General features: G+C 39.5%; 3 protein-coding genes across 3 annotated transcripts; 1 reads left to right on the plus strand and 2 right to left on the minus strand.

Annotated features, from left to right (window-relative positions):
• Nucleotides 1-1,397: 1,397 nt before the first annotated feature.
• On the minus strand, nt 1,398-1,970 carry LOC137839475 (uncharacterized). The gene has a single exon (XM_068648590.1). The coding sequence runs from the start codon at nt 1,968-1,970 to the stop codon at nt 1,398-1,400; it is 573 nt and encodes a 190-aa protein (XP_068504691.1).
• A 2,008-nt stretch (nt 1,971-3,978) lies between these two features.
• Nucleotides 3,979-5,708, minus strand: LOC137839476 (uncharacterized). The gene is made up of 2 exons (XM_068648591.1): nt 5,495-5,708; nt 3,979-5,225 (listed from the first exon to the last, which is right to left on the minus strand). The coding sequence occupies exons 1-2, from the start codon at nt 5,706-5,708 to the stop codon at nt 3,979-3,981; spliced, it is 1,461 nt and encodes a 486-aa protein (XP_068504692.1).
• Nucleotides 5,709-7,840: 2,132 nt separating this feature from the next.
• Nucleotides 7,841-8,825, plus strand: LOC137839036 (pathogenesis-related protein 2-like). Its single transcript, XM_068648164.1, has 2 exons — nt 7,841-8,241; nt 8,345-8,825. The coding sequence occupies exons 1-2, from the start codon at nt 8,061-8,063 to the stop codon at nt 8,629-8,631; spliced, it is 468 nt and encodes a 155-aa protein (XP_068504265.1). The 5' UTR covers nt 7,841-8,060; the 3' UTR covers nt 8,632-8,825.
• Nucleotides 8,826-26,961: the final 18,136 nt, after the last annotated feature.

Below are 26,961 nucleotides of genomic sequence, written 5' to 3' on the forward strand. Positions count from 1 at the left end.
GGCGTTCGGTCACTACTTGCGATGTTAATCGAGCAAGTGGGCGTTCGGTCACTACTTGCGATGTTAATCGAGCAAGTTTGGTTGGCGATTGGCCGGCACTTGTGATGTTGATCGAGCAAGTGGGCGATCGGTTGGCCGGCACTCGCGATGTTAATCGAGCAAGTGGGCGATCGGTTGGCCGGCACTTGTGATGTTAATCGAGCAAGTGGGCGTTTGGTCAATACTTGCGATGTTAATCGAGCAAGTTTGGTTGGCGATTGACCGGCACTTGCGATGTTAATCGAGCAAGTGGGCAGTCGGTCGTTGCTTGTTCGGTGGAATATTTTCGAGAGGTGGTGGCAGAATATTTCCAATTACTTTGATAAAAACGCCTCGTTAAAACCTCCCCTGTTGGGTGAGGAAAGAGTGCGTGATTTTATTAATTTTTAACTGTAATAGAACTTGAGGTGCATGGCATTCCACGTCCTCGGTACAATTTTTCCTGAAAGCCATTCCAGATGGTAAGCTCCTCCTTGTGCGACTTCTCAGATTCGGAAAGGCCCCTCCCAGTTGGATGAGAACTTCCCTTCATTTTTTCTTGCGTCGCTGCGCATTCTCCAGACGAGATCGCCCTTCTGGAAACCTCTCGGCCGGACTTTGGTGTTGTACCGTCTGGACGCCCGGGCTTTGCAGGCAGCCTCCCGAATTTTGCTCTTGTCACGGAGCTCACTTACCAGGTCGAGGTTGACCGCTAGACTTTCCTCGTTTAGGGTGAGGTCGAACATTTGCCGTCGTATGGTGGGTTCGACCACCTCAACTGGGATCATGGCCTCGGTCCCGTATGTCAGGCTGTAGGGTGTTTCTTGCGTGGTAGTTTGGGGGGTGCACCTGTACGCCCAAAGTACCTCGATCAGCTCATCGGTCCATCGGCCCTTTGCTTTGCCCAGCCGCTTCCTCAGCTCGTTGAGTATGACCTTGTTGGCGGCCTCGGCCTGCCCATTGGTTTGCGGGTGTTCCACTGAGGCCGTGATGGATTTGATGCCCAGGTCGTCATAGAAGGACTGTAGGCCTCGGTCGACGAACTGTCGGCCATTGTTAGTTACTATTGTGTGTGGGACGCCGAATCGGCAAACGATGCTCCTCCATACGAAGTTTTGTACATTCTTCGCCGAGATGGAAGCGAGGGGCTCGGCCTCGATCCATTTTGTGAAGTAGTCGACTCCCACCAGGAGGAACTTGGTCTGCCCCTTCCCTGGGGAGAATGGACCGATAATGTCCATCCCCCACATGGCGAACGGCCACGGGGAGATGATGCTGTGCAGTTCTTCCGGCCTGGTGTGGAGGAGGGGGCCGAACTCTTGGCACTTGGCACATTTCTTTACGTATTCGGCACAGTCGCCCTGCATGGTCGGCCAGTACTAGCCGGCTCTCAAGACCTTGGCGGCCATCGTTCTTGCCCCGACGTGATTTCCGCAGACTCCTTCATGGATCTCGGCCAGGATGTACTCGGCCCTTTTGTTGGTGATGCATTTTAGCAGGGGGGTTGAGTAGCCTCTCCGATACAAATCTTCGTTGATCATGGTGTATCGGGCGCATTGTTGCTTCATCGCCTTCTCTTGGTCGGCCGTGCACGTGCCGTCCGTTAGGTATTGGATGACGGGTGTCATCCAGTTGTCGGCCTCAGCCTCTTCTTCTTCTATAGCCAGACACTCGGCCTCGGCCTCCGTCACACTAGGGTGTCTCAGCCATATTTGTATGACTGACCTCTGATGGCTCTTCTTTTTGGTGACCGAGAGCTTGGACAGGATGTCGGCCCTCTTGTTGTCCTCCCTCGGTATGTGTTGCAAGGGTGCTTTGCTGAAGCGGGCGATACTGTTTTTGGCCGCGTGGTAGTACCGCTGCAGCAAAGGCTCTTTAACCTCGAAATCTCCATTGACTTGGTCGACCATCACCTGGGAGTCGCTTTTGCATGTGACCTCGCGCGCTCCCATGTCGTAGGCTAGGTTCAGCCCGGCCAACAGGACCTCGTACTCGGCCTGGTTGTTGGTCGCTCGGAATCCGAACTGGAGGGCTTGCTCAAAAAAGAGGTCACCGGCCCTTTCAGGACGACTCCCGCTCCACAAGCTGTTTTATTTGAGGAGCCGTCCACGTAGAGAGTCCATCCGCCCGAGAGGGTGGGTAGTGGTGTCAGCTTGGCCGAGAAGTCGGCCAGGCATTGAGACTTGATGGCGCCCCTCGGTTCATAGCGTATGTCGAACTCAGAGAGTTCGACTGACCATCCTATCATCCTCCTTGAAAGGTCCGGCTTAGACAAAATTTTGAAAATAGGGTAGTCGGTTCTTACAGTTATGGAGTGATTTTGGAAGTAGGGGCGCATCCGTCTTGCCGTGAGGAACAGTGCAAGAGCCACCTTCTCAATCATCTGGTATCGGGTCTCGACCGAGTGGAGGGTTCGGCTAACGAAGTATACGGGTCCCTCCTCGCCCTCGGTTTCCTGTACCAAGGTAGCGCTGACTACTTCCTCCGAGACTGCCAGATACACCAGGATTGGGTGGTCGGGCCTCGGCTTCTGGATGACGGCCGGGGATGTGAGGAACTCCTTGAACTGCTTGAAGATTTCCTCACATTGGTCGTCCCAGGCGAACTTTTTGCCCTTCCGGAGGAGCTGGACCATCAGCCTCGTCCTCTCGGCTAGGCGGGGGACGAACCGGGAGAGGGCGGTCAGCCGCCCTAGGAGCTGTTGCACCTCTTTCACGCTGTTCGGGCTTCTCATGTTGAGTATAGCTTGACACTTGTCGAGGTTGGCCTCTATCCCCCGGTGAGTGAGCATGAAGCCTAGGAACTTCCCTCCCTCGACCTCGAAGGTACATTTTTCGTGGTTAAGCTTCATGTTGACTCCCCTTAAGGCCTTGAAGACCTCGTCCAGGTCTTTCAGGTGTTGATCAAAAGAGTCGGACTTCACGACTATGTCGTCCACGTACACCTCTACCGCTCGGCCGATTAGGCCTTTGAAGACTTTGTCCATGAGGCGCTGGTAGGTCGCCCCTGCGTTCTTGAGGCCGAATGGCATGACTTCGTAATAGTAGTTGGCGTCGGCCGTCATGAAGGCCGTTTTCTCCTTGTCCCTCGGGTGCATGCTTATCTGGTTATAGCCAGAGTAAGCGTCCAGGAAGCTCATAATTTTGTGGCTGGCCGCCCCATCCACCAGTCGGTCAATGTTCGGGAGCGAGTAGGTGTCCTTCGGACATGCGCTGTTGATGTTTCTGTAGTCGACGCACATCCTCCAGCTACCGTTCGGCTTGGTGACCATGACGACGTTGGCCAACCATGTCGTGTATCGGGCCTCCCTTATGAATCCGGCCGACAGGAGCTTGCCGGCCTCCTCCTTCGCCGCGAGTCGCTTTTCGTTGCCCAAGTCCCTCTTCTTTTGGGAGATCGGGCGGGCTTCCTTGAATATTGACAATCGATGGGTGATGACATCCGGGCTTACCCCCGGCATGTCGGCCGGCGTCCACGCGAACATGTCGACATTCTTTTTCAACGCGGCGTGCATGATCTCGGCCTTGGCCGTTGCCAAGGCTGTTCCTACAGCCGTGCTGTGTTCTTCGTTGAGGAGGGGGATTCTCCTCAACTCTTCTTTTGCCTCCAGTCTATCCTCGGTCGCCCAGTATCGAGGTCCACCAACGCCACGGTTGGCTTGATCTCCCTCGTCGGTCCTTCCTGGGGGAGCGGTCTTTTCGGGAGGACTTCCTCACTCTGAGGGGAGAGGTGTCGGCCCTCAAAGGTTCCACCCGGAGGCTCTCGGCGTAGCACTCTCGTGCTTCTTTTTGGTCTACGTGGACCGTGAAAATGTCCCCTGTTCATGAAGGGAACTTCATTGCGAGGTGGGGGGTTGATACTATGGCCATTAGTCGGTTGATGGATGGTCGGCCGAGGAGGATGTTGTAGGAGGTGTTGGCAGACCAGATATCGGATTTTGATGGTCCTGGTGTTCTTCCCCTATCCGAAGGTGGTGTACAAGTCGATATAGCCCTTGGTACCCACCCTTTCGCCCGAGAATCCTACCACGTGGTCGTCGTATGGCATCATCTCGGCCTCGGTCATCCTCATGGCCTTGAAAGTTTTCCAGTAAAGGATATCTACCGAACTTCCTTGGTCCACGAGGGTCTTCCGTATGGTGAATCGGTCTATGTCGACCGTTATCACCATCGGGTCGTCTTGCTGGCGGTAGTCTACGCCCTTGAAGTCTTCGTCCGTGAAGGTGATGGGTGGCATCCTCGGTCGGAATGCCACTGCGTTCACCTGGTGTACTGCCCGGAGGTGTTTCTTCCGAGCGTTGTTTGTGCTTCCTCCCTCGGCGAAGCCACCGGCTATAGTGTTGATAACCTCTCGGTTACCTCTCCTATCGACCTCCCTGGGGGGATCGTCTCTTCGAGGGGGGTCGGCCCTCACGGGTTGTCGGTCGCCTCTGTTATCTCGGTCATTTCGGCCGCGTTGAGGAGACCTCGTCCGCCTGGGTGGATCCGCCCGGCCGGGTGGGTCTCGGCCATTCCTGAAGAAGCGACGGAGATGCCCAGCCTGGATAAGTTCCTCGATCTTATCCTTAAGGGCCTGACACTCGTCGGTTGAGTGTCCAGTGTTTTGGTGGTACCGACACTGCTTCCTCCGATCGGCATTATTTGGGCTGGCCACCTTCCTTGGGGGAGGGATTAATTCGGCATTGAGGGTCTCGTCCAAAATCCTCCCCCTCTCGGTCGTCAGGAGTGTGTATCTTGAGAACCGGATCGGTTGGTCTCGGTTGTCCCGGCGTCGGTCGTTCCTTTGACTCGGTCGCCCCTGGCGGTCCTTTTCTTCCTTGTTTTTCTCCCCACCGGCCTTGACACGGGCCTGGTTACGGAATTCCCGTAGCTCTTCCAACTGCATGTATTTGGCAGCTCTCTTCCTCAGCTCGTCCAAGCTGTCGGCCGGCTGCATGCACAGGTTGTCGGCGAAGGGTCCCGGGCGAAGGGCCGTCAGCATGTGGTGCATGGCAACGTCCGGGCTCAGATTCCGGATGCTCATTGCCACCTTGCTGAACCTATCCACGAAGATTCTCAGTGACTCTCCTTTCTCCTGGAGGATGCCTACCAGGGCGATGGAGGTCAGGTGGTGCAGCCGGCTAGTCGCGAACTGAGTTTCAAACTTTGCGACGAGCGTGGCAAAGCTATCGATGGAGTTGGGTGAGAGCTTGGTGAACCAACTAAGGGCTGCACCCTTCAAGGATGTGGGGAACACTCAGCACAAGACGGCGTCGTCCGAAGTGTACAGACTCATATGGGTGGTGTAGGCGTCCATATGCTCGTCCGGGTCGGTCGACCCGTCGTAAAGGGATGTCGGCAGTTCGGGTCGGTCGTCAGGGTCGTCCGGGTGGACCTGATTAGGCACGACTCGTCGCCCATTTCGGTGTCTCGGGGAGGGGGTCGGCCTCTCGTTCCCTCGGCCACATCTGGGTCGGGGGGAGAGGTGTACGACTTGCCGACAACATTCGTCGGTATGACGGAGGGTCCTCCCTCCCCCAGCTTCTTCTTCATCTCTTCGTTCTCCCTACGGAGAACTTGCAGCTCTTGCTCGTTTTTCTGAGCAGCCTCTTCGGTCTTTCTTCTCATCTCGGCCATCTCTCTCTGGAGAGATAGCAGCAGCATCGTCTGGTCGGCTTCAGTCATTCTTTCCATGCTTCTTGTTGAGACCATCTACTTTTTTCCTTCAGCTAGTTTCCCTCGGGCCCCACGGTGGGCGCCAATTGTTCCTGCTAGGGAGATGGGACCTAGAGAACTATTGAAGTCTTCTTCTCCTTCCTTCGGTCGGGTAGGTGACTGGGTGATGAACTGGGATTCTTATCGTCCTCCTGCTTATCATTCGGCAGTCGGCACTCGATCGTCGGGTGAACACCGGATGGTGGGGGTACCTGCGAAGGCACTCCGATGCTCAAGTCAGTAAAACGGGTGGTCAGCTCTCAAATTTAATAATTCACATTAAACATTAAATATCAAATTAGCTTCTCTAAAACTTGTATATTATTTTATATAAAATTTCTAAAATTATAAATACTTATTTATATTTTATTCTAAAAAACATGTTTATTTTAATTTTAAGATATTACAATTTTTATAAAATTTACTTTAGTCACTGATTTTTATTTATCTTTAAGTACTCTTTTTACATATTATTTTTAATTCAATTATTTTTATGTCTCTTATAATTTCTTTCTTATAAGTTTTTCTTTATTTTTAATAATTTTATTATTAAAATGAATATTAATTATATTATAAAATTAAAACAATGATACTTCTTTCAATTAATTTAAATACTTATAATTAAATCAATTACATCATTTAAATACTTATGATATAAAAACTAAATATTTATGCGACGACTAAGCTGATAATCATGCATCCGCCTAGCCGATATATATATATATATATATATATATATATATATATATATATATATATATATATATAAATAAATAATCATATATTGTCGGTCAAGTTCACACTATCTTATTAAATTATATTTTTTAGCGTATCATAAGATTTAAACAATTTTTTTCACTTAACTTCGACTTGAGCCGCTCTGTTTATATCAAACCATGAGTCCACTTTAATCTCTTGCAATTAAATTATTTTTTTAATAAAAAAAAGGTAATGTAATGAAAGTTACAAAAGTATTCAACAATGATTTTAGAATAATAGTTTAAAATATAAAATGTTTGTTTACTAAGCTAATTCTTCGTGTCACTTATATCAGAAGTATAGATTTATGGTGTTTTTAAATATTGATTTGTATTTTGCCATTTAAACGTATCACCAGCCTTTTTTTACAGATTAGCCTCACATTATGCACTTCATACACATATTTATAGCTTTGTCGTGTCTATCACTTTCGTTTCAAATTATGCTACACAACTCACTCTTCTCAATATAAAAGCATGAAACTATTTCAGAGAATCCATTACGAAAAAGTTATTAAACTGAGAATAGTTAGAAGAGAAAAAAATAATTAATCATTATATTAATTAAATTAAATTGATATTTACTTAGTGTATAATTATAATTTAAGTGTATCTACAATCACTAAATTCTGGAATCTGGTGTATGAAAACCCCCAAAGTCCAATTGGTCCAACAACATCTGGAAGGGCGTCTACAAAGCATTCTTCAATTATTCATGGCGGCCAATCCATTAAATTCAAAATGTAGAAATTATAACTTAAATGATAACATCAATTTTTTTAATTTTTATAAAATATTCTTCTTTTGGATTCTTTAATTATTATTTAGTTTATATTAAAAATATTAATCGCTTAAACATTTTTTTTATGTAATCCATAAACTAAAATAAGAATTTTATATACTACTAGTTTCACAGTATAAAAAGGAGATTTTTCACGTTTCACATTTCGTATTTTTATTTTATTTTATAACATTGTGAAATTGAAACAAACTGTGAAATGCTAAAAATAACAGCATAATACACTATAAGTTACCTTTTAATAATAACTATGTCACAAACTATTCACTTTAATATATCATAAATATTCATTTTATTTTCTTTAAAAATATAAATTCATGAAATATCTCATTCTTACAAGTAAGAAAAATATAAAATGGTAATCTATTCCCGAAAATACAGCAAACAATCGCCATAGTTGAAAGTTATGTGTATATACAATTTATCATCTTTTGAATTTGAAAGCTCCAAAATCGCAACACGTCACAAACAAATAAACTAATAGTATTTAACATTAAAAGAGAGAGATAATGGAAAAATAAAAAAGAATGATACATGCATGTTTTAAGAAGATTTGTTTATTTGGATAAAGAGAATGTTCTTGTTCTTGGTAAACAGATGATGGCTCCAACAACCTTGTTTCAGTGTGTCAGCAGCTTCACACTATGGTATTCATAGAAACAATAGCACAATCACACCAAAGTTTGTGGTTATAAATAGAAGGCAGTCCTCTGGCAAATACCCACACAGCAAACATCTTCTCCTTCTCTTCTGATATTATATATTCTTCCATTTCATTAGATTCCATTCATCATGGCTGTTTTCACCTTCGAAGACCAAACCACTTCTCCCGTGGCTCCAGCTACCCTTTACAAAGCTCTTGTGAAGGACGCCGATAACATCGTCCCAAAGGCCGTTGATTCCTTCAAGAGTGTTGAAATCGTTGAGGGCAACGGTGGCCCCGGAACCATCAAGAAGATCTCTTTCCTCGAGGGTACCATTTCATTCATCTTCTATATATTTTGTGTATGTGCATTGCATTGACAGAACAACATATAAAATAAACTAACTGTGAATTGTGAATTGTGAATGGACAGATGGGGAGACAAAGTTTGTGTTGCACAAAATAGAAGGAATAGATGAGGCAAACTTGGGATACAGCTACAGCATAGTTGGAGGTGCTGCCTTGCCAGAGACTGCAGAGAAGATCACAATCGACTCCAAACTCAGTGATGGGCCCAACGGAGGATCAGTTGTAAAGTTGAGTATAAAATACCACAGCAAAGGAGATGCTCCACCCAATGAAGATGAGCTCAAAACTGGCAAAGCCAAGAGTGATGCTCTTTTCAAGGTCATCGAGGCTTACCTTTTGGCCAACGCTTGAATTCAACTAAATGGTTACCAACGACTTTCTTATATTGTATGCACATTTTCTTGTGTGGAGTGTGTGCTTAAGTTAATTTGGCTTATAAGTGTTTCCTTATTTCCTTTGGCTTCATACTTGTGAGAGCTGATATTTTGTATCTCACTTTATCAATAAATTATAATAAAGGAAATCATCGCCTGATATTTTGGTTTTCTTTTGATGTCTATGATACCAAATTTGCATAGAATTAAAGGCGTTACTTCAGCATCAATTAGAGGTGGCAAATGATGAGGAACGTGCTCCATCTAATAGACCAATACATTTCATTCCTTAGTAAATGAAAAACAAATTCAACTAAACTATGTGCAGCATTAGTGGAAGTAGGCTTGACATGGGGCAGCAGAATCTGTCTGAACGCCCAATCAGCAATGCTTGTAGTTTCTGATTCCTTCTTCTCTTTTCCTCCGGGCACCCTAAACAACTTTGCAATCCGTTTCAAACAGCACTTGTTGGTAAATAGTTATTTGTTCAAAATAAGTTGAACCATTTAAAAATAAGTACCTCATATAATCTCTTCTCCCCATTTTAGCATTCAATGATATATGACTTCAATTGGTCAATTAAGGAATACTTATTACTAAACTCTAATTTAATCATACCCTTTAAAATAATAGGTTCCAAACAATAGTGTCAAACAAAACGTGACACTATCAACCGAAATTACCGTGATGTAAAATGTTAATTTTTTTTAACGTTAAAAAGAACGTTAACTTTGTCAATACTAACTTTCTAATAAATAAAAATATTTGTATTAGTGTCATATTAACATCAATTAAGAATTAATTTAGTCAACTTTAAGTTGAGATAATTATTTTTGTTTTTGTGTGAGGGATTGAGACAGTAGTATCCACCGGTTGAACAATTGAATCTCCTCCTTTGGTTGTTTTCGTCCTCATTCCTTCCGTTGTTAAGGCTTCAACTCTTAGTCGGGAGGGCAACTGCAAAAAGTTCTCTGACGCTTAAGTAAGTGTTCAGTATCCGGGTACAATAAATGTTATAATATAATGGCATGCATTTTTCTTGATGATTGTTGAACTTATTTATAATATCTAATGGGTCATTCCATTGTTGCGCCTTGATTAAGACGTACGTCGCAAATAGTGTCCATATTACCTAATTTTCGTACAATTTAACTACAGATAGTATACACTTTAATTAATACGCTTAAACCCATGTTGTTCGGTCAATGCCAGATACCAACATGCTCAGAGATCATTTTGTCCTTGATGATATAAGTTGTTTAATAAATAAAAATATTTATACTAATGTAGAATAGTGTTAACTTAGTTGACACTAACTAAAATAAATATTAAAATAAAAAAGTTTGACACGGCCGAGTTTATGTCAATTTCTAAAAAACTGACTTATTTAATATTAAAGAATTTAAAATTTACTTAAAAAAATAATCAATTTTTTATGATATTTGTATATTTTTCTCTTCATATTCTTTTCTTAACTCAATTTTTCAGTTAACACAGATGAAAACAATCTTAATTTAGTTGAGGTTTGAATATCATAATCTCAATAATTATTATTCTTATAAATTTCATTCAAAGATTATTTTTAATATTGGCGATCCCACATCGACTAGAGATTAGAACTTAAAGTGAGTGCAAACCTCACCTTATAAGCCCGGTTTTATGAGGTTGAGTTAGACTTAAAGTTCACTTCATAATATGGTATCAGAGCTCTTGGTGATGAATCCAAGGCAATGATTGTTACTAGCAAATGAGGTTATAAAATGCTAAAATTTACGGTCATTGTGGAAAGACAGGGCATATAATTGATACATGTTATAAAAAGCATGGGTTTCCACCTCATTTCAAGTTTAAAAATCAGAACCATAATCAGAGTCATACTAATGCAGTTTTTCATAATACAAATTTTAATAATAATGAGAAGAATCATGAAGGTTCAAAGTCAGAAGTAGAGTCTCAACAAATTGGTTTTACTTCTGAGAAGTATCAAACATTGTTAGCTCTTTTACAACAGGCCAAATCCAGTGGCAATGTTTCTAGTTAAGTTATTCCTTCCAACATAACAACACAAACTGGTAATGACTTTATTTCTTCCTTCAGTTCTTGGATTATTGATAATGGTGCTACTGATCACATTGTAAATTTAAAACATGATTGAACACATACAATAGTGTTCACATAAAAATCTTATCAGTCTATGATTCTCACATGCTTTACATACAATTAAGAAAGAGATAGGCACTATCTCCATGAGAGATCCTACGTGATATGATTCCAATAGCAAAGAAGAGAATGATTCTTGACATTCTTAGGAATCAACTTGAGTTGGACAATAGTTAGACACTTTTTCTTAGAATTGGATCAATGTTCTAAGTCAAGAACTCACCAAAACTAGCACCAAATCCAAACTCATATGGAAGTTCCACATATTGTCAAATTGAACCGAACAAAATGAGAGGAAAAGCAAATGCACCGAATAGAAATGGCTAAGAACATAATTGAACCGATTAAAATGAACTAAAAGGCAAGAAAGCTGAAAAGGAGTGCTGGAAATGTAAAAGTACCGAACCAAAACATGAAAAAGAAGAAGAACAGCTGCTGGAAAATGAACTAGCCGAACCAAAACACAAGAACACAAGCTTAAAACATGAATATCAAAAGAGAAGGAAGGAAGGAGAGGAGAAAGCTCATGAAGATGGATGTATGGTTGGATGATCACGCCACTAGAAGGATGGAGACTCCTAGATGAATGTGCAAGCCGCCACTTGAGGTAACCATGGAACCATCAAGATAAGACTAGTGAAGAAGGCACAAAGCTCTCCAATGCTCTCTCAAAAAATGAGTATAGTTTCTTTAGTCTAAATTCAAATCTGAAATGTACAAGGGCAGCACCTATATTTATAGCCTAGAGGTGCTGAAAATCAAACTAAAAGAATTCAAAATTCCCTCCTAAAAGCTACTAGAACCGGCGCCTAAACCAAGACATGAGGAAGGTGTGAACTCTTCTCTCACTTTGGCACCTCCCTATTTACTCCTACACCTATCTACTAACGCACCCCCCCTCCTAAGACTCCTAACTAAAGACTAAAAGATGCTTTAACAATAGAGGTTTCTAATGTTTCCCTCTAAGCACCTTCAACCAAAGAAATTACAAAAAGAGTAAATAAACGTCCCCTAGCTCCTAAAGCTTTGAACATGCTTCTTGTAAGCCTTTGAGGTGGGCTTTGACCTCCATGGGCATCCTCCATTTGAGCCTCTACCTCTTCTTGATCTTGGTTATTGGCCTCCATGTCCACTTGAGCTTGATCTCCATCATACTCCCCGAGTTGGAGAGAATTCGACCACAAATTCTGGAGACCTACAGAAAAAGGAGTTAGATCGCTGACATTAAAAGTATGACTACCTAAGAATGTATCAGGCATATCTAACTCATAAGCATTGTCATTAATCCTCTTGAGGATTTGGAAAGGTCCATCCCCTCGAGGCATTAGTTTGGACTTCCTTTGAGTAGGAAAACTATCCTTTCTCAAGTGAAGCCAAACCCAATCTCCCTCATCAAACAACAATGCTTTTCTCCTTTTATTGGCAAATTCAGCATACTTGCTAACCTTCTTCTCAATTCTCTTCTTGATGTCTTTATGCAAAGTTTTCACAAAAGAAGCTTTTTCATCCCCATCTTTGCAAAAGACATCTCCAAGAAGGGGAATAAGAAGAAGATCAAGAGGTGTTAAGGGGTTAAACCCATAAACAACCTCAAAAGGAGAATGAGAGGTGGTAGAATTTACTACACGATTATATGCAAACTCAACATGGGGTAGTAAATTCTCCCACACTCTAGGATTCCCCGAAATAAAACATCTCAATAGTTGTCCCAAAGTTCTATTTACCACCTCGATTTGACCATCAGTTTGTGGGTGGCAAGTGGTAGAAAATAAAAGCTTAGTCCCAAGCTTGCCCCACAAGGTCTTCCAAAAGTGACTCAAGAACTTGGGATCTCTATCGGATACTATAGATCTAGGGATCCCATGCAAGTGAACCACTTCTTGGAAGAAGAGGTTTGCAATGTGGCATGCATCATCCACTTTGTGGCAAGGAATAAAGTGAACCATCTTTGAAAAACGATCCACTACCACAAAAATGGAGTCCTTTCCCTTTGATGTCTTGGGTAATCCTAAGATGAAATCCATAGATATATCTACCCAAGGTATTGAAGGGATAGGAAGAGGAGTATATAAACCATGGGGATGCATTTTAGACTTAGCTTTGCGGCAAGCTATGCATTTATCACACAAATTATGAAAATGTTTATGCATATGAGGCCAAAAGAAATGTTCATGCAACACATCCAAAGTTTTAGCAACCCCAAAATGTCCCATTAAACCCCCCTCATAAGCTTCTCTAACAAGAGATAATCTAATAGAGTATTGAGGAACACAAAGACGTTTTCCTTTAAAAAGAAAGCCATATTGTATAAAAAAATCTTTGTGTCCTCCCTTAAGACACTCTTGATAGATGAGAGAAAAATCAAGGACATCATGATAAAGTTCCTTAATGTGATCAAAACCAAGATATTGAGAGCTTAAAAGATTTAGCAAAGTGTATCTTCTAGAAAGAGCATCCGCCACAATGTTTACTTTGCCTTGCTTGTGTTTGATCACATAAGGAAATTGCTCAATGAATTCCACCTACTTAGCATGCCTCTTGTTACGCTTTTTTTGGCTTTTCAAATATTTAAGAGATTCATGATCACTATGTATCACAAACTCTTTGGGAAAAAGATAGTGTTGCCAAGTAAACAAAGTCCTAACAAGTGCATACAATTCTTTATCATAGGTGGAATAATTGAGATGACTTCCCTTCAATTTCTCACTAAAATAGGCTATGGGGTGGCCCTCTTGAAGGATAACAGCCCCAATACCTATGCTTGAAGCATCACACTCAATCTCAAATGTCTTAGTGAAATTAGGAAGGGCCAAGATGGGAGCATTAGTCAATTTTTCTTTCAAAGTTTCAAAAGCTTTTTGTTGTGCTTCTCCCCATTGAAAGAACACATCCTTTTTCACTATGTCATTGAGTGGTGTGGCAATGGTACCAAAGTTTGGGACAAATCTTCTATAGAAAGAAGCAAGTCCATGAAAACTTCGGACCTCATTCAAAGATTTCGGTGTAGGCCAATTTTGAATGGCCATCACCTTTGTTTTGTCCACATGGACCCCTTTGCAACTCACAACAAACCCTAAGAATTCTATATGATCAAGAGCAAACATACATTTAGCAAGATTAGCATACAAATGTTCCTTCCTAAGGGTTTCTAAAACTTGTCTAACATGCAACCTATGGTCATCCAAAGATAAGCTATAAATGAGAATGTCATCAAAGTAAACAACAACAAACTTACCGATGAATGGTCTAAGAACATGATGCATGAGGCGTATGAAGGTACTTGGTGCATTAGTTAGACCAAAGGGCATAACTAACCACTCATATAAACCAAAGTTGGTCTTAAAAGCCGTCTTCCATTCATCACCCGGTTTGATACGGATTTGATTGTAGCTGCTTTTAAGATCAATCTTTGAAAAGATTTTTGAACCATGTAATTCATCCAACAAATCATCTAGTCTAGGTATGGGATGCCTATACTTAATTGTTATGTTATTGATGGCCCTACAATCCGAACACATTCGCCATGTGCCATCCTATTTTGGCACTAAGATGATAGGCATAGCACAAGGACTCATGCTATCTTGAACCCACCCTTTCTCAATCAAAGCCTCAACTTGTTGGCGAATTTCCTTGGTTTCACTTGGATTGGTCCTATATGCTGGACGGTTTGGTAAAGAAGAGCCCGGTATCAAATCAATTTGGTGCTCAATCCCTCTCAAAGGTGGAAGTCCATTTGGAGGATCTTGAAACACATCTTGAAACTCTTCTACCAAATTTTCCAAGCAATGAGGACTATCAACAAGTGGTTCTACTTTAAGAGTTCTAGGGATGGCTAAAAAAAGAGGATGATGAGCCACTATTTCCCTTTCAATTTCACGCCTAGACACAAGGAGTGTAGGCTTAGAACTCTTATCTTTTTTATCTTTTTTATCTTTTTCACTCTCCCTCTTTTTTTTTCATGATAACTTGGTCCTCATGGACTTCTCTTGGAGAGAGAGATTTTAAAGTAACCTTATGACCATGGAATTCAAAAGAAAGTTTGTTGGTAAAGCCATCATGTAAAACTTTTCTATCAAATTGCCAAGGCCTTCCCAAAAGAACATGAGTGGCTTCCATGGGCACAACATCACATAATACCTCATCTTTGTATTTTCCAATGGAGAAATGGATGAGGACTTGTTTATTTACAACTATTTCTCCTACTTCACTAAGCCATTGTAATTTGTAGGGCTTTGTATGAGAGATAGTAGGCAATCCAAGCTTATCTGCTACTCTTGTACTAGCCACATTTGCACAACTACCCCCATCCACTATCAAAGAGCAAATGTTATTTTGAATAAGACATCTTGTATGGAAAATATTTTCCCTTTGACTTTCATCCAAAGGTTGTGAAACTTGTCCAAGAAGTCTTCTCACAACTAACAAATCCCCTTCAAGTGGACATTCACTCTCTTCCTCACTAGATGCACTAGAATGCAATGAATGCTTAGGAGAATCCGAATCATGCTCACTCACTACAATGCCTTCATGCATGTACATACTTCGTTTGGAAGGGCAATTAGCAGCTATATGACCATAACCCATACATTTAAAACATTTAGTATTAGACGTTCTAGTGGGTGATTTAGGCCTAGAGGTAGATGGCTTAGTTTCCTTGGGTTTGAAAGAAGAATCTTTGGAAGGAAATTTAGAAAAAGACTTTTTGTTCCTCCAAGACTTGTTGTAGTAACCATCATTGGGAGCATTTTTGAAAGAATTTTTCTTAGCAAGTTGGGCTTCCACCTTCATTGCAAGATGAACTAAAGAACCCAATGATGAATACTCTTGTAACTCAACAATGTCTTGAATATCCTTCCTAAGACCACTCACAAACCTAGCAATCATAGCTTCTTCACTTTCTTCTAATTCAATTTTAAGCACAGGCGTCTCTAGCTCCTTATAATATTCATCCACATTTAGCGTGCCTTGTTGAAACCGTTGGAGTCTCAACAAGAGGTCTTTCCTAAAATGTGGGGGCACAAATCTAGCGCGCATGTGATCCTTTTTAGAGTTCCAAGAGTCCACGGGAGGACCCTTGTGATAGATAATGTCTTTTACAACACCATGCCACCATTTCATGGCATAATCACTAAACTCTAGGTTGGCTAGCTTAAGCTTATGCTCATCTTGGATCTCATGGATCTCAAATATTTGTTCACACTTAGCCTCCCAATCTAAATATACATTAGGATCACTAGAGCCATTAAAACAAGGAAGCTTGACCGAAGGAAGCCTAGACTTTGCATCTTGATAGAAGCCATTGTCGTAGTGATGTCTTTCCCCTTGGTTATGATGTCTTTGTCCATGAAATTGTGGTGGATTTCTCCTTCTCCTATGCTCTTCTTCACGGCCAAAATCATTTGAAGAGGCTCTTGTTGAAGGTATGTGAATGATGCTCATCAGGGATAGAAGGAGATGGTCTAGCTTGTTGCACTTCCATCTTTTGCATTTTCTCTTCCAAGCGTCTAATGGTTCATTGTGCTTCATGTAATTCACCAAGGATTGAAGCTTTGGAAGGAGAATGCTGCTTGTAGGATGCATCACTTGAAAATCCAGCCATGTGTAATTAAAAACAGCAAACAAACAAAAACAGCAAACAAGTTAAGAAACAAAATTAGCAAAAACAGTGAGCTTGGCAATGAAAGTGCCGAAGTGAATTTGGGCAGAAAAAGGTCACTCTCAAAGAAATAATGTCCTTGCACCAATCTGATCTTGAGGTCTTGGAATCCTCAAATGAAAGATGTCAAAGCAAGCACACCAATCTCAAAGCCAACCACCACAAAACCAATGAAACAATAAAGACAAACAAGAAAAAGTATAAGCAAAGAAAGGCTAGAACAAAAGGAATACTAGATGTTTGACAAACTCAAAGATTAATGAACAAAAGACAAGCAAGAAAATTAAAGAACTCAATGAGAAAGTAGGCACACAAAAGAATACTTAAACAAAAGCACTAGAGTAGATGAAGAAAACAAAAATTAGCTACTGGAAATTTTTTTTTTATGCAAACTGTGCTTGATGTTCACTGATTTAACTGGAATGATATAGAGCGAACTGGATTATGAAATTTTAACCACACAAACTTCAAGATCTTAACTCAAAAATGGCACTGGAATTATGCAAAAACAGTAAGCCAATTAATTGAGATAAAGTTTTCAAAATCGCTGCCAGATTACCGTATTTTTTCGGCAGAAATGTACACTTTTTGTATTTTATTTATCATTTTTTGTGTACTTTGAATTTTTGAGTACTTCTTTTTTTGAATCTTTTCTAACACTTTGAAGATCACAAATCCAGAATTTCAGAATTTTCCAGTAAGTAAATCAATTGCAATAAGGAAAAACAGTAAGCACGTTTTCAGAAACAGAGGAATCCTAATAGTAATGAAAAACAGAATTATGAACTAGCAAAAACATAATGGAAAATGATGTATATGGAACTTGTATAGGTGTAGAATACAAGCATGAACTCAAACTAAAACAGAAAATGCACAAAGGATCAAATATCAAACTCAGAATAAAAATTATATGACACTAAAGCAAGAAACAACAAAAGCAATAAAAGTACTACAAGAAGTGATGACAATTATGGAAAAACAAGACTAAGACAAAACTTGTATGGATTCAAAAAGGAAAATACTCAAACATATGATAGGCAAAAGAATTAAAACAGCAAGCAAACTCAAATAAGCCTAAAAACAGAAACGTAAATTGTAAGAAATTAAAGAGCTCTTGAAATTAAAGTGCTACACAACTCAAAAATTAAACAAGAACACACCTAAACTCATGATACCACATGATATGATTCCAATAGCAAAGAAGAGAATGATTCTTGACATTCTTAGGATTGAGTTGGACAATAGTTAGGCACTTTTTCTTAGAATTGGATCAATGTTCTAAGTCAAGAACTCACCAAAACTAGCACCAAATCCAAACTCATGGAAGTTCCACATATTGTCAAATTGAACCGAACAAAATGAGAGGAAAAGCAAATGCACCGAATAGAAATGGCTAAGAACAGAATTGAACCGATTAAAATGAACTAAAAGGCAAGAAAGCTGAAAAGGAGTGCTGGAAATGTAAAAGTACCGAACCAAAACATGAAAAAGAAGAAGAACAGCTGCTGGAAAATGAACTAGCCGAACCAAAACACAAGAACACAAGCTTAAAACATGAATATCAAAAGAGAAGGAAGGAAGGAGAGGAGAAAGCTCATGAAGATGGATGTATGGTTGGATGATCACGCCACTAGAAGGATGGAGACTCCTAGATGAATGTGCAAGCCGCCACTTGAGGTAACCATGGAACCATCAAGATAAGACTAGTGAAGAAGGCACAAAGCTCTCCAATGCTCTCTCAAAAAATGAGTATAGTTTCTTTAGTCTAAATTCAAATCTGAAATGTACAAGGGCAGCACCTATATTTATAGCCTAGAGGTGCTGAAAATCAAACTAAAAGAATTCAAAATTCCCTCCTAAAAGCTACTAGAACCGGCGCCTAAACCAAGACATGAGGAAGGTGTGAACTCTTCTCTCACTTTGTGATGGATATCCACTAGGAGAGGATTTTATTAATGAAGGAAGAGGATTTTCACCTACACATTTGAAGTTCTTCCTTCTAGTCTTCTCACAAATTAAAAGAAGTCAAAGAGAAGATCAAGCCTACAGATAAAGAAGTCTACAAACTCTCAAATAATAGGCTTCATATTAAATATCTCTCTTTATAGTTTCTCCTTATCACTATCTTGAGGTGATAAGGAAGATGGAAGCACGGCTCCAAAGTTTGGAGTTAAACCGAGAAGAAATGCATCACAACCGTGAGAGAAGAACTCCTCCGCCTAGTCGGCATTCTTCAAGGCACTCCCATGGTTATTATGAACATAATCCAAGGCCAAGACATCATCACCATGAAGAGAGGTGCCAACATGTGGCTGGCCCTTGTTCTCCAAATGTAAAACTTCCTAGTTTTAGTGGTGAAAGTGAGCCCAATGTATACTTAGGATGGGAGGCTAAGGTGGACCAAATTTTTGATGTAAATGGGGTTAGGGATGAGCATAGGGTTAAGTTAGCTTCTTTAGAATTTTTGGACTATGCCATGCAATGGTGGCATCAATACCTCATGGACATTGACCTACACAAGAGGCCGCCCGTGGTCTCTTGGAACGATTTGAAAGCATGTTTACGCGCTAGATTCGTACCCCCACACTTTAGGAAAGACCTTATGTTGAAACTCCAACGGTTTCATCAAGGCGCGCTAAGTGTGGATGATTACTTTAAACAACTAGACACGCTTTTAATTCGAGTTAATATGGATGAGAGTGATGAAGCTAAGATAGCTAGGTTTGTGAGTGGCCTTCGAAGGGACATTCAAGACGTGGTAGAGTTACAAGAATATTCTTCTTTGGAAAATGTGGTGCACCTTGCTAGCAAAATTGAAAATCAACTTGCAAGGAAAAATGCTTTCAAAAATTCTTCTAAAGATAACTACTACCACTCTTCTTGGAAAAATAAAAACTTTTTTTCAAACATCCCTTCTAAGGACTCTACTTTCAAACCTAGAGAGTCTAAGCCTTCCACTTCCAATTCTAGGCCTAAATCACCACCTAAAACGTCTAGTAAGAAGTGTTTTAAATGTTTAAGCTATGGACATATTGCTTCTAATTGCCCTTCTAAACGAGCTATGTATATGCATGATGGGGTAGATAGTAGTGAGCATGGGTCCGAATCTTCTAGACATTCCTCACCTTCTAGATCCCCAAGTGAGAGTGAAAGTGAAAGCCCACATGAGGGTGACCTATTAGTAATAAGACGCATGCTTGGACAAGTGTTAAAACCTTTTGATGAAACTCAAAGAGAAAATATATTTCATTCAAGGTGTCTTATTAGTGATAGAGTATGCTCTTTGATTGTGGATGGGGGGAGTTGTGCGAATGTGGCAAGCACAAGAGTGGTCGACAAACTTGGATTGCCTACCATCTCTCATGCCAAGCCCTACAAGTTACAATGGTTGAGTGAGGTGGGTGAGATAGTAGTGAACAAACAAGTCCTCATTACATTTTCCATTGGCAAATATAAAGATGAGGTCTTGTGTGATGTTGTTCCAATGGAAGCTACTCATATACTTTTAGGTAGGCCATGGCTATTTGATAGAAAAGTTTTTCATGATGGCTTTACCAACAAATTTTTTTTTCACTTCCATGGGCACAAAGTCACTCTTAAGTCTCTCTCTCCAAAGGAAGTACATGAGGACCAAGTTAAAATGAGAGAAAAAAGAGAGAAAGAAAATGATATAAAAAGTTCCAAGAGAAGCCTTCTCATGTCCACACAACAAGTTAAAAGGGTAATAGTTACTCAAAAGCCTATTTTTTTAGCTATTCCTAGGACTATTGACTGTGAGTCGGCTAAGGATAGTCTCACATGTTTGGACAATTTGGTAAAGGACTATGAAGATGTGATTCAAGATCCTCCTAAAGGCTTACCACCTCTAAGAGGGATTGAACACCAAATAGACTTAATGCCCAGGGTGATGTGAATCTTTTTTCTATGCTTTTGTAACACTTTGAAGTATGTAAATCCAAATTTTCACAAATTTTCAGTGAGCCAATTAATTGCAGTAAATTGAAAACAGTAGCACGTTTGTAAGAAAACAGAGTATCCTATTCAGGAAAGAAAAACAGTAAGATGAACTAGCAAAGACATAATGGAATTTGTGTAAAAGAACTTGTATAGAATGAAGATACAAGCATGAACTCAAATCTAAAAATGAAAATGCACAAAGGATCAAGCAATAAACTAAAAAACAGAAAGTAATACCAAAGCAAGAAACAATCAAAGCAATAAAAGTACTACAAGAAGTAATGACAATTATGGAATAACATGACTAAGACAAAACTTGACATGATTACAAAATTAAAAGACATATAACAAGGTATAACCACAAGTGAAAGGAAGCTTAAGGTCAGCTCTAGGAAGGAGAATGCCATTCCAAAAGAGCAGCCATACTCATATGAACAATGAGTGCTAGAGTCCTTTTCACAAACACATGGTGTAACAAAAGAAAACAGCAAGAAAACTCAAAATAAATCCTAAAACAGAATGGTAAACAACTTGAATTAAAGAGCTCTTGGAAGTAAAGTGCAATACAACTCAAGAATTAAGCAAAAACAAGCCTAGACTCTAGATACCACATGATGTGAATGTAACTACAAGAACACATGATTCTTGACATTCTTAGGAACAACTTGAGCTGGATTTAAAAGGCACTCTACTTTAGAATTGGATCAATGTTCTAAATTCAAGAACTCACCAAAACTAAGCACCAACCAAGACTCATATTGAAGTCCATGTATTGTCAAATTGAATCAAAACAAAAGGAAAGAAGAACAAGAATTAAAACTGGACAGAATTTAAATGATAGCTACTGAACCAAAACAGAATTAAGAACACAATGCTGGAAACACAAAATAAACGGTAGAAAAAGAAGTAAACTCTAGGAATCAAAACTACCGAATGGAAAATTGAAGAAAAGGGAAGAAGAACACTTATAGAATAAGATGCTTGCTGGATTTTGAGAATTGGAAGAAGCCATTCACGCCACTTGGAACCTTGAACCAAGATAAGTGATGGAGTGCCACCACTTGAAGCTCACCATAGCTCACAAGATAAGGCAAAGAAGAGGAAGACTCAAAACTCACAAATTCTCTCCCAAATTGAGTATAGTCTCTCTACTATAAAATTCCAATCTGAATTGTACAAGCTAAGCACCTTTATTTATAGCCTAGAGGTGCTGAAAATGCAAGCTAAATGGCACACAAATGCAATGAAATTCGGTTTGGCACCCCCTAGGCTCCTATCTACACTCCCCACTAGACTCCCTTACTACTTACACCTTTTTATTACATTCACACCCCTATTCTATAAAAGAAATAAGAAGAGCCATTTTATTATACTCTTGTCCCAAAGCTCTTGCCATGCTCCTAGTAATTCGTTGGGCTTGGGCCCCTTGTTGGGCTTGGACCCCTTGATGGGCTTGGGCCCCTTGTTGGGCTTGGTCTTCATGGCCTAGAGCATCCTCTACTTGGTTTCCATCACAGGGTTTCTTTACCACATCGTCTAGCATATAGGACCAATCCCAAAGAAACTCAAAAAGAAAATGAAAAGGAAATTGAAGTACATGATAAACCGAGTCTTAATACCTTCTCAACTCAATCACTTTTGTTGACTCGTGCTACGCCTACAAGGTCTTCTTCTTCTTTGTCATTTTCATTACCTAAGGTTCCTACTTCCACACCATATTGGATAAAGAATGTTAAGGATGATTTTTTCATATCTCCTATTTTACCAAATAATATCATTCCTAAACAATCTTTTCCAACATGGTCTGTGTATAGACCATCTTTTTTTGAACTCCCAACATTTCAAAGTGATAAGTCATGTTTGCCCATTTCTTCTTGTCTTCTCTTATATAATAGCAAACTGACTTTGTTTTATGCAGGAGTACTGAATTCGTGGACGAATTCTCTCCAACTCGGGGAGTATGATGGATATCCACTAGGAGAGGATTTTATTAATGAAGGAAGAGGATTTTCACCTACACATTTGAAGTTCTTCCTTCTAGTCTTCTCACAAATTAAAAGAAGTCAAAGAGAAGATCAAGCCTACAGATAAAGAAGTCTACAAACTCTCAAATAATAGGCTTCATATTAAATATCTCTCTTTATAGTTTCTTTTAAATTGTAAATAATATAGAATAATGTTTAGAAAGGTGCTTAGAGGGAAACATGAGACACCTCTTTTGTAAAAGCATCTTTAGGCTTTAGTTTAGCAAATTCTAGAAGCTTGGGGAGTGAGCTTAGTAAGGGGGGTGTGATCTTAGGAGTTTTTTGGGTAGCTTAGGGAATAAGCTATGTAAATGACCAGCCCTTACTCCTATAAAAGGAGGGCTTAGGTCCTTCACAATTCAGATTGGAATTTTATAGTAGAGAGAATATACTCAATTTTGGAGAGAATTTGTGAGTTTTGAGTCTTCCTCTTCTTTGCCTTATCTTGTGAGCTATGGTGAGCTTCAAGTGGTGGCACTCCATCACTTATCTTGGTTCAAGGTTCCAAGTGGCGTGAATGGCTTCTTCCAATTCTCAAAATCCAGCAAGCATCTTATTCTATAAGTGTTCTTCTTCCCTTTTCTTCAATTTTCCATTCGGTAGTTTTGATTCCTAGAGTTTACTTCTTTTTCTACCGTTTATTTTTGTGTTTCCAGCATTGTGTTCTTAATTCTGTTTTGGTTCAGTAGCTATCATTTAAATTCTGTCCAGTTTTAATTCTTGTTCTTCTTTCCTTTTGTTTTGATTCAATTTGACAATACATGGACTTCAACATGAGTCTTGGTTGGTGCTTAGTTTTGGTGAGTTCTTGAATTTAGAACATTGATCCAATTCTAAAGTAAAGTGCCTTTGAAATCCAACTCAAGTTGTTCCTAAGAAAGTCAATAATCATGTGTTCTTGTAGTTACATTCACATCACTTTGGCACCTCCCTATTTACTCCTACACCTATCTACTAACGCACGCCCCCTCCTAAGACTCCTAACTAAAGACTAAAAGATGCTTTAACAATAGAGGTTTCTAATGTTTCCCTATAAGCACCTTCAACCAAAGAAATTACAAAAAGAGTAAATAAACGTCCCCTAGCTCCTAAAGCATTGAACATGCTTCTTGTAAGCCTTTGAGGTGGGCTTTGACCTCCATGGGCGTCCTCCATTTGCGCCTCTACCTCTTCTTGATCTTGGTGATTGGCCTCCATGTCCACTTGAGCTTGATCTCCATCACTACGTGAGCAGTTTCTTTACCTCCTTTATTCTCAATCTATCTCTTGACAATTTCGTTATTGTCACACACGTTCTTGATGGTTAACAGTGAAACAACTTTTATTTGCAGAAACAGAACCCTATTTCTCTTAATTCTCAATCTCCATCAGATGTAGGTTTTCATTATGTATCATCAAATATATATTTCTCACATTAACCAATGGACCTTTAATTCTATTACTATTATTAAATCATATTCGGGTCCAAAACCCAAACTTTATGTCATGTGAGTCACATTATATAAATTAATTTACATAATTTCTTACATTCTCCCACTTGACTCATATGAGTTATAATACTTTCATGATTTAATAATTACATAAATCATAATGCGCATATAAAAGGCCTTACTCAATCAACACATTTCCTTCCATGTACTATTATATCATTCTTTCTCCTTAATATGACTTTATAATGAGAAATACATAATATGTTCAAACATAATGTCAGTTTTATCAATAACAACATAACTTGTTTTCACAGCATAATGTACATGCATATACATAAAATAGAAAACATAAATTTCATAAACTTTATTTATCAATGAGCTTAGAGTGTCAAATAAGCATTAATAACAACATTCATCATTCACTAGTAGACAAAATGTTCATATTTACAACATGACCAGTAAATGTTTTGGGCGGTAACCCCTTTGTTAAAGGGTCAACAATCATAAGATCAGTGCTAATATGCTTTATTGACACTCTATGTTTCTGAACTTCTTTAACGACAAAATATTTCAATTTCATATGTTTAGCACCTTTGGAATACTTTTCATTTTTAGACAAGAAGATAGTTGCGGAGTTATCACAATAAATTCTCAGCGGCTCGGCAATACTGTCAACAATTCCAATTTCTGAAATAAAATTTTGCAACCAATTAGCCTGAACTGTGGCCTCAAAGCATGCCACAAATTAAGCCTTCGTGGTGGATGCAGCAATGACTGTCTGCTTGGCACTTTTCCATGAAATCACTCCTCTGGCTAAAAGATACACATAACCAAATGTAGACTTTCGTGTATCCACACAACCATCAAAATCTGAATCTGTATATCCAATCACCTCAAGATGATTAGATCTTTTATAAGTAAGCATGTGATCCTTCGTTCCTTGTAAGTATCTTAAAACTTTCTTTGCAACTTTCCAATGATCCAATCCTGGATTACTCTGGTATCTACCAAGCATACCAACTGCAAAACTAATATCTGGTCGTTTACAAGTTTGAGCATACATTAAACTCTAAAAAATAGATGCACAAGGTATATTCTCCATCTGTTTCCGTTCCAAATAATTCTTTGGACATTGCATGAGACTAAATTTGTCTCTTTTCTGTATTGGAACAAGAGATGTTGAACATTTATCCATTCTGAATCTCTCTAAAACTTTATTAATATATGCTTTGTGAGACAAACCTAACAATCCTTTTGATCTATCACGGAATATTTCAATTCCTATCACATAGTATGTCTCAACCATATCTTTCATCTCAAAGTTATTAGAGAGAAACTTCTTAGTCTCACTTAATAGACCAAGATCATTAGTTGCAAGAAAGATATCATCAACATACAGAATCAAAAATATAAATTTGCTCCCACTGGCCTTCAGATATATACACCGATCAACGATGTTTTTCTTAAATCCAAAGGACACGATAATATCATTCAACTTAAGATACCATTGTCTAGAACCATGTTTAAGCCCGTATATTGATTTCTTAAGTTTACAAACCATGTGTTCCTTTCCTTCTTCAATGAACCCCACTGGTTGGTGCATATAAACATCCTCTTCTAAATCCCCATTCAAAAAGGCAGTTTTAACATCCATCTGATGCAACTCAAGATCATAATGAGCTACTAACACCATGATAATTCTAAAGGAATCTTTCTTAGAAACATGTGAAAATGTTTCCTTATAATCATTGCCATCCTTTTGAGTAAAACCTTTGGCAACAAGTCGGGTCTTGTAACGTTCGATATTGCCATGAGAGTCACGTTTAGTCTTAAAGACCCATTTACACCCGACTCTTTTGCATCCTTCTAGCAATTCTATAAGGTCCCATACATCATTTTGTGTCATTGATTTAAGCTCATCTTTCATGGCATCTAACCACTTACCATAATTATCACCATTGATGGCTTCTAAAAATAAAATTGGATCATTATCAATACTTAAGTCATTTTCTGACTCTTGTAGATAAACCACATAATCATTCGAAATAGCAGACCTTTTGCTCTTTGAGATATTCTTAATTTTATTTCTTGTGGTTGTTCTACTACAAGTTCATTGTTAAACTCATGATCATTAATTTTTTGTTCTTCATCATTGTACTCTAACTTCCTTAATCTCCACATTTTGTGAGGCATCACTCCCACTGGTTTCACCATTTTCAATGAACCGTGCATTTCTAGATTCAATAATTCTTGTGTTATGGGTAGGACAGTAAAACATATACCCTTTTGACTTTGTTGAATAACCAATGAAATATCCATTGATTGTTCTTGCATCCAATTTCTTTTCTTACGGATTGTATATTCTAATTTCTGCCTGACATCCCCAAACAAGCAGGTCTCTCAAACTTGGTTTTCTTCCTGTCCACAATTCAAAAGGTGTCTTTTGATCTGCCTTACTAGGAACCCTGTTCAATAGATACATGATAGTTTCTAAAGTATAAATCCACAATGAAATAGGTACAGTTGACTTACTTAACGTGCTCCTAACCATATCCATTAAGGTTCGATTACGCCTTTCTGAAACACCATTTTGTTGTGGTGTACCTGGCATTGTTTATTGAGCACAAATACCACGTCTCTCAAGGAACTTAGCAAACGGATTAGGGTGTTGTCCACTTTCATCATACTTTCCATAATATTCACAACCTCTATCTGACCTGACAATTTTCACCTTTCTGTCTTATTGCCTTTCCACTTCATTTATATAAACTTCCAAGGCATTCACTGCTTGCGATTTTTCATGCAGTAAATAGACATAACTATAACATGAAAAATCATCAATAAAGGTGATAAAATACCTTTCTTTATTGAAAGAATTTACATCAAAAGGTCACCAAATATCAGTGTTATAATTTCAAGAAGTTGAGTACTTCTTGTGGCTCCCTTCTTTGTGTGTTTTGTTTGTTTGTCTTTGTTACAATCCACACATACATTCAGATCAGTAAAATCTAAACTTGGAAGTATTTCATTCTTTACCAATCACTCCATCCTTTCTTTTGAAATATGTCCCAAACGTTTGT

The sequence above is a fragment of the Phaseolus vulgaris genome, chromosome 3 (assembly GCF_000499845.2).
Source record: "Phaseolus vulgaris cultivar G19833 chromosome 3, P. vulgaris v2.0, whole genome shotgun sequence".
NCBI lineage: Eukaryota > Viridiplantae > Streptophyta > Magnoliopsida > Fabales > Fabaceae > Phaseolus > Phaseolus vulgaris.

Coding starts and splice junctions, on each gene's coding strand:
- LOC137839475 (XM_068648590.1), bottom strand. CDS start 1,970: ATGGGAGCGCGCGAGGTCACATGCAAAAGCGACTCCCAGGTGATGGTC.
- LOC137839476 (XM_068648591.1), bottom strand. CDS start 5,708: ATGGTCTCAACAAGAAGCATGGAAAGAATGACTGAAGCCGACCAGACG. Junction 5,226..5,494: donor CATACCGACGAATGTTGTCG/GCAAGTCGTACA, acceptor TGAAGGGTGCAG/CCCTTAGTTGGTTCACCAAG.
- LOC137839036 (XM_068648164.1), top strand. CDS start 8,061: ATGGCTGTTTTCACCTTCGAAGACCAAACCACTTCTCCCGTGGCTCCA. Junction 8,242..8,344: donor GAAGATCTCTTTCCTCGAGG/GTACCATTTCAT, acceptor GTGAATGGACAG/ATGGGGAGACAAAGTTTGTG.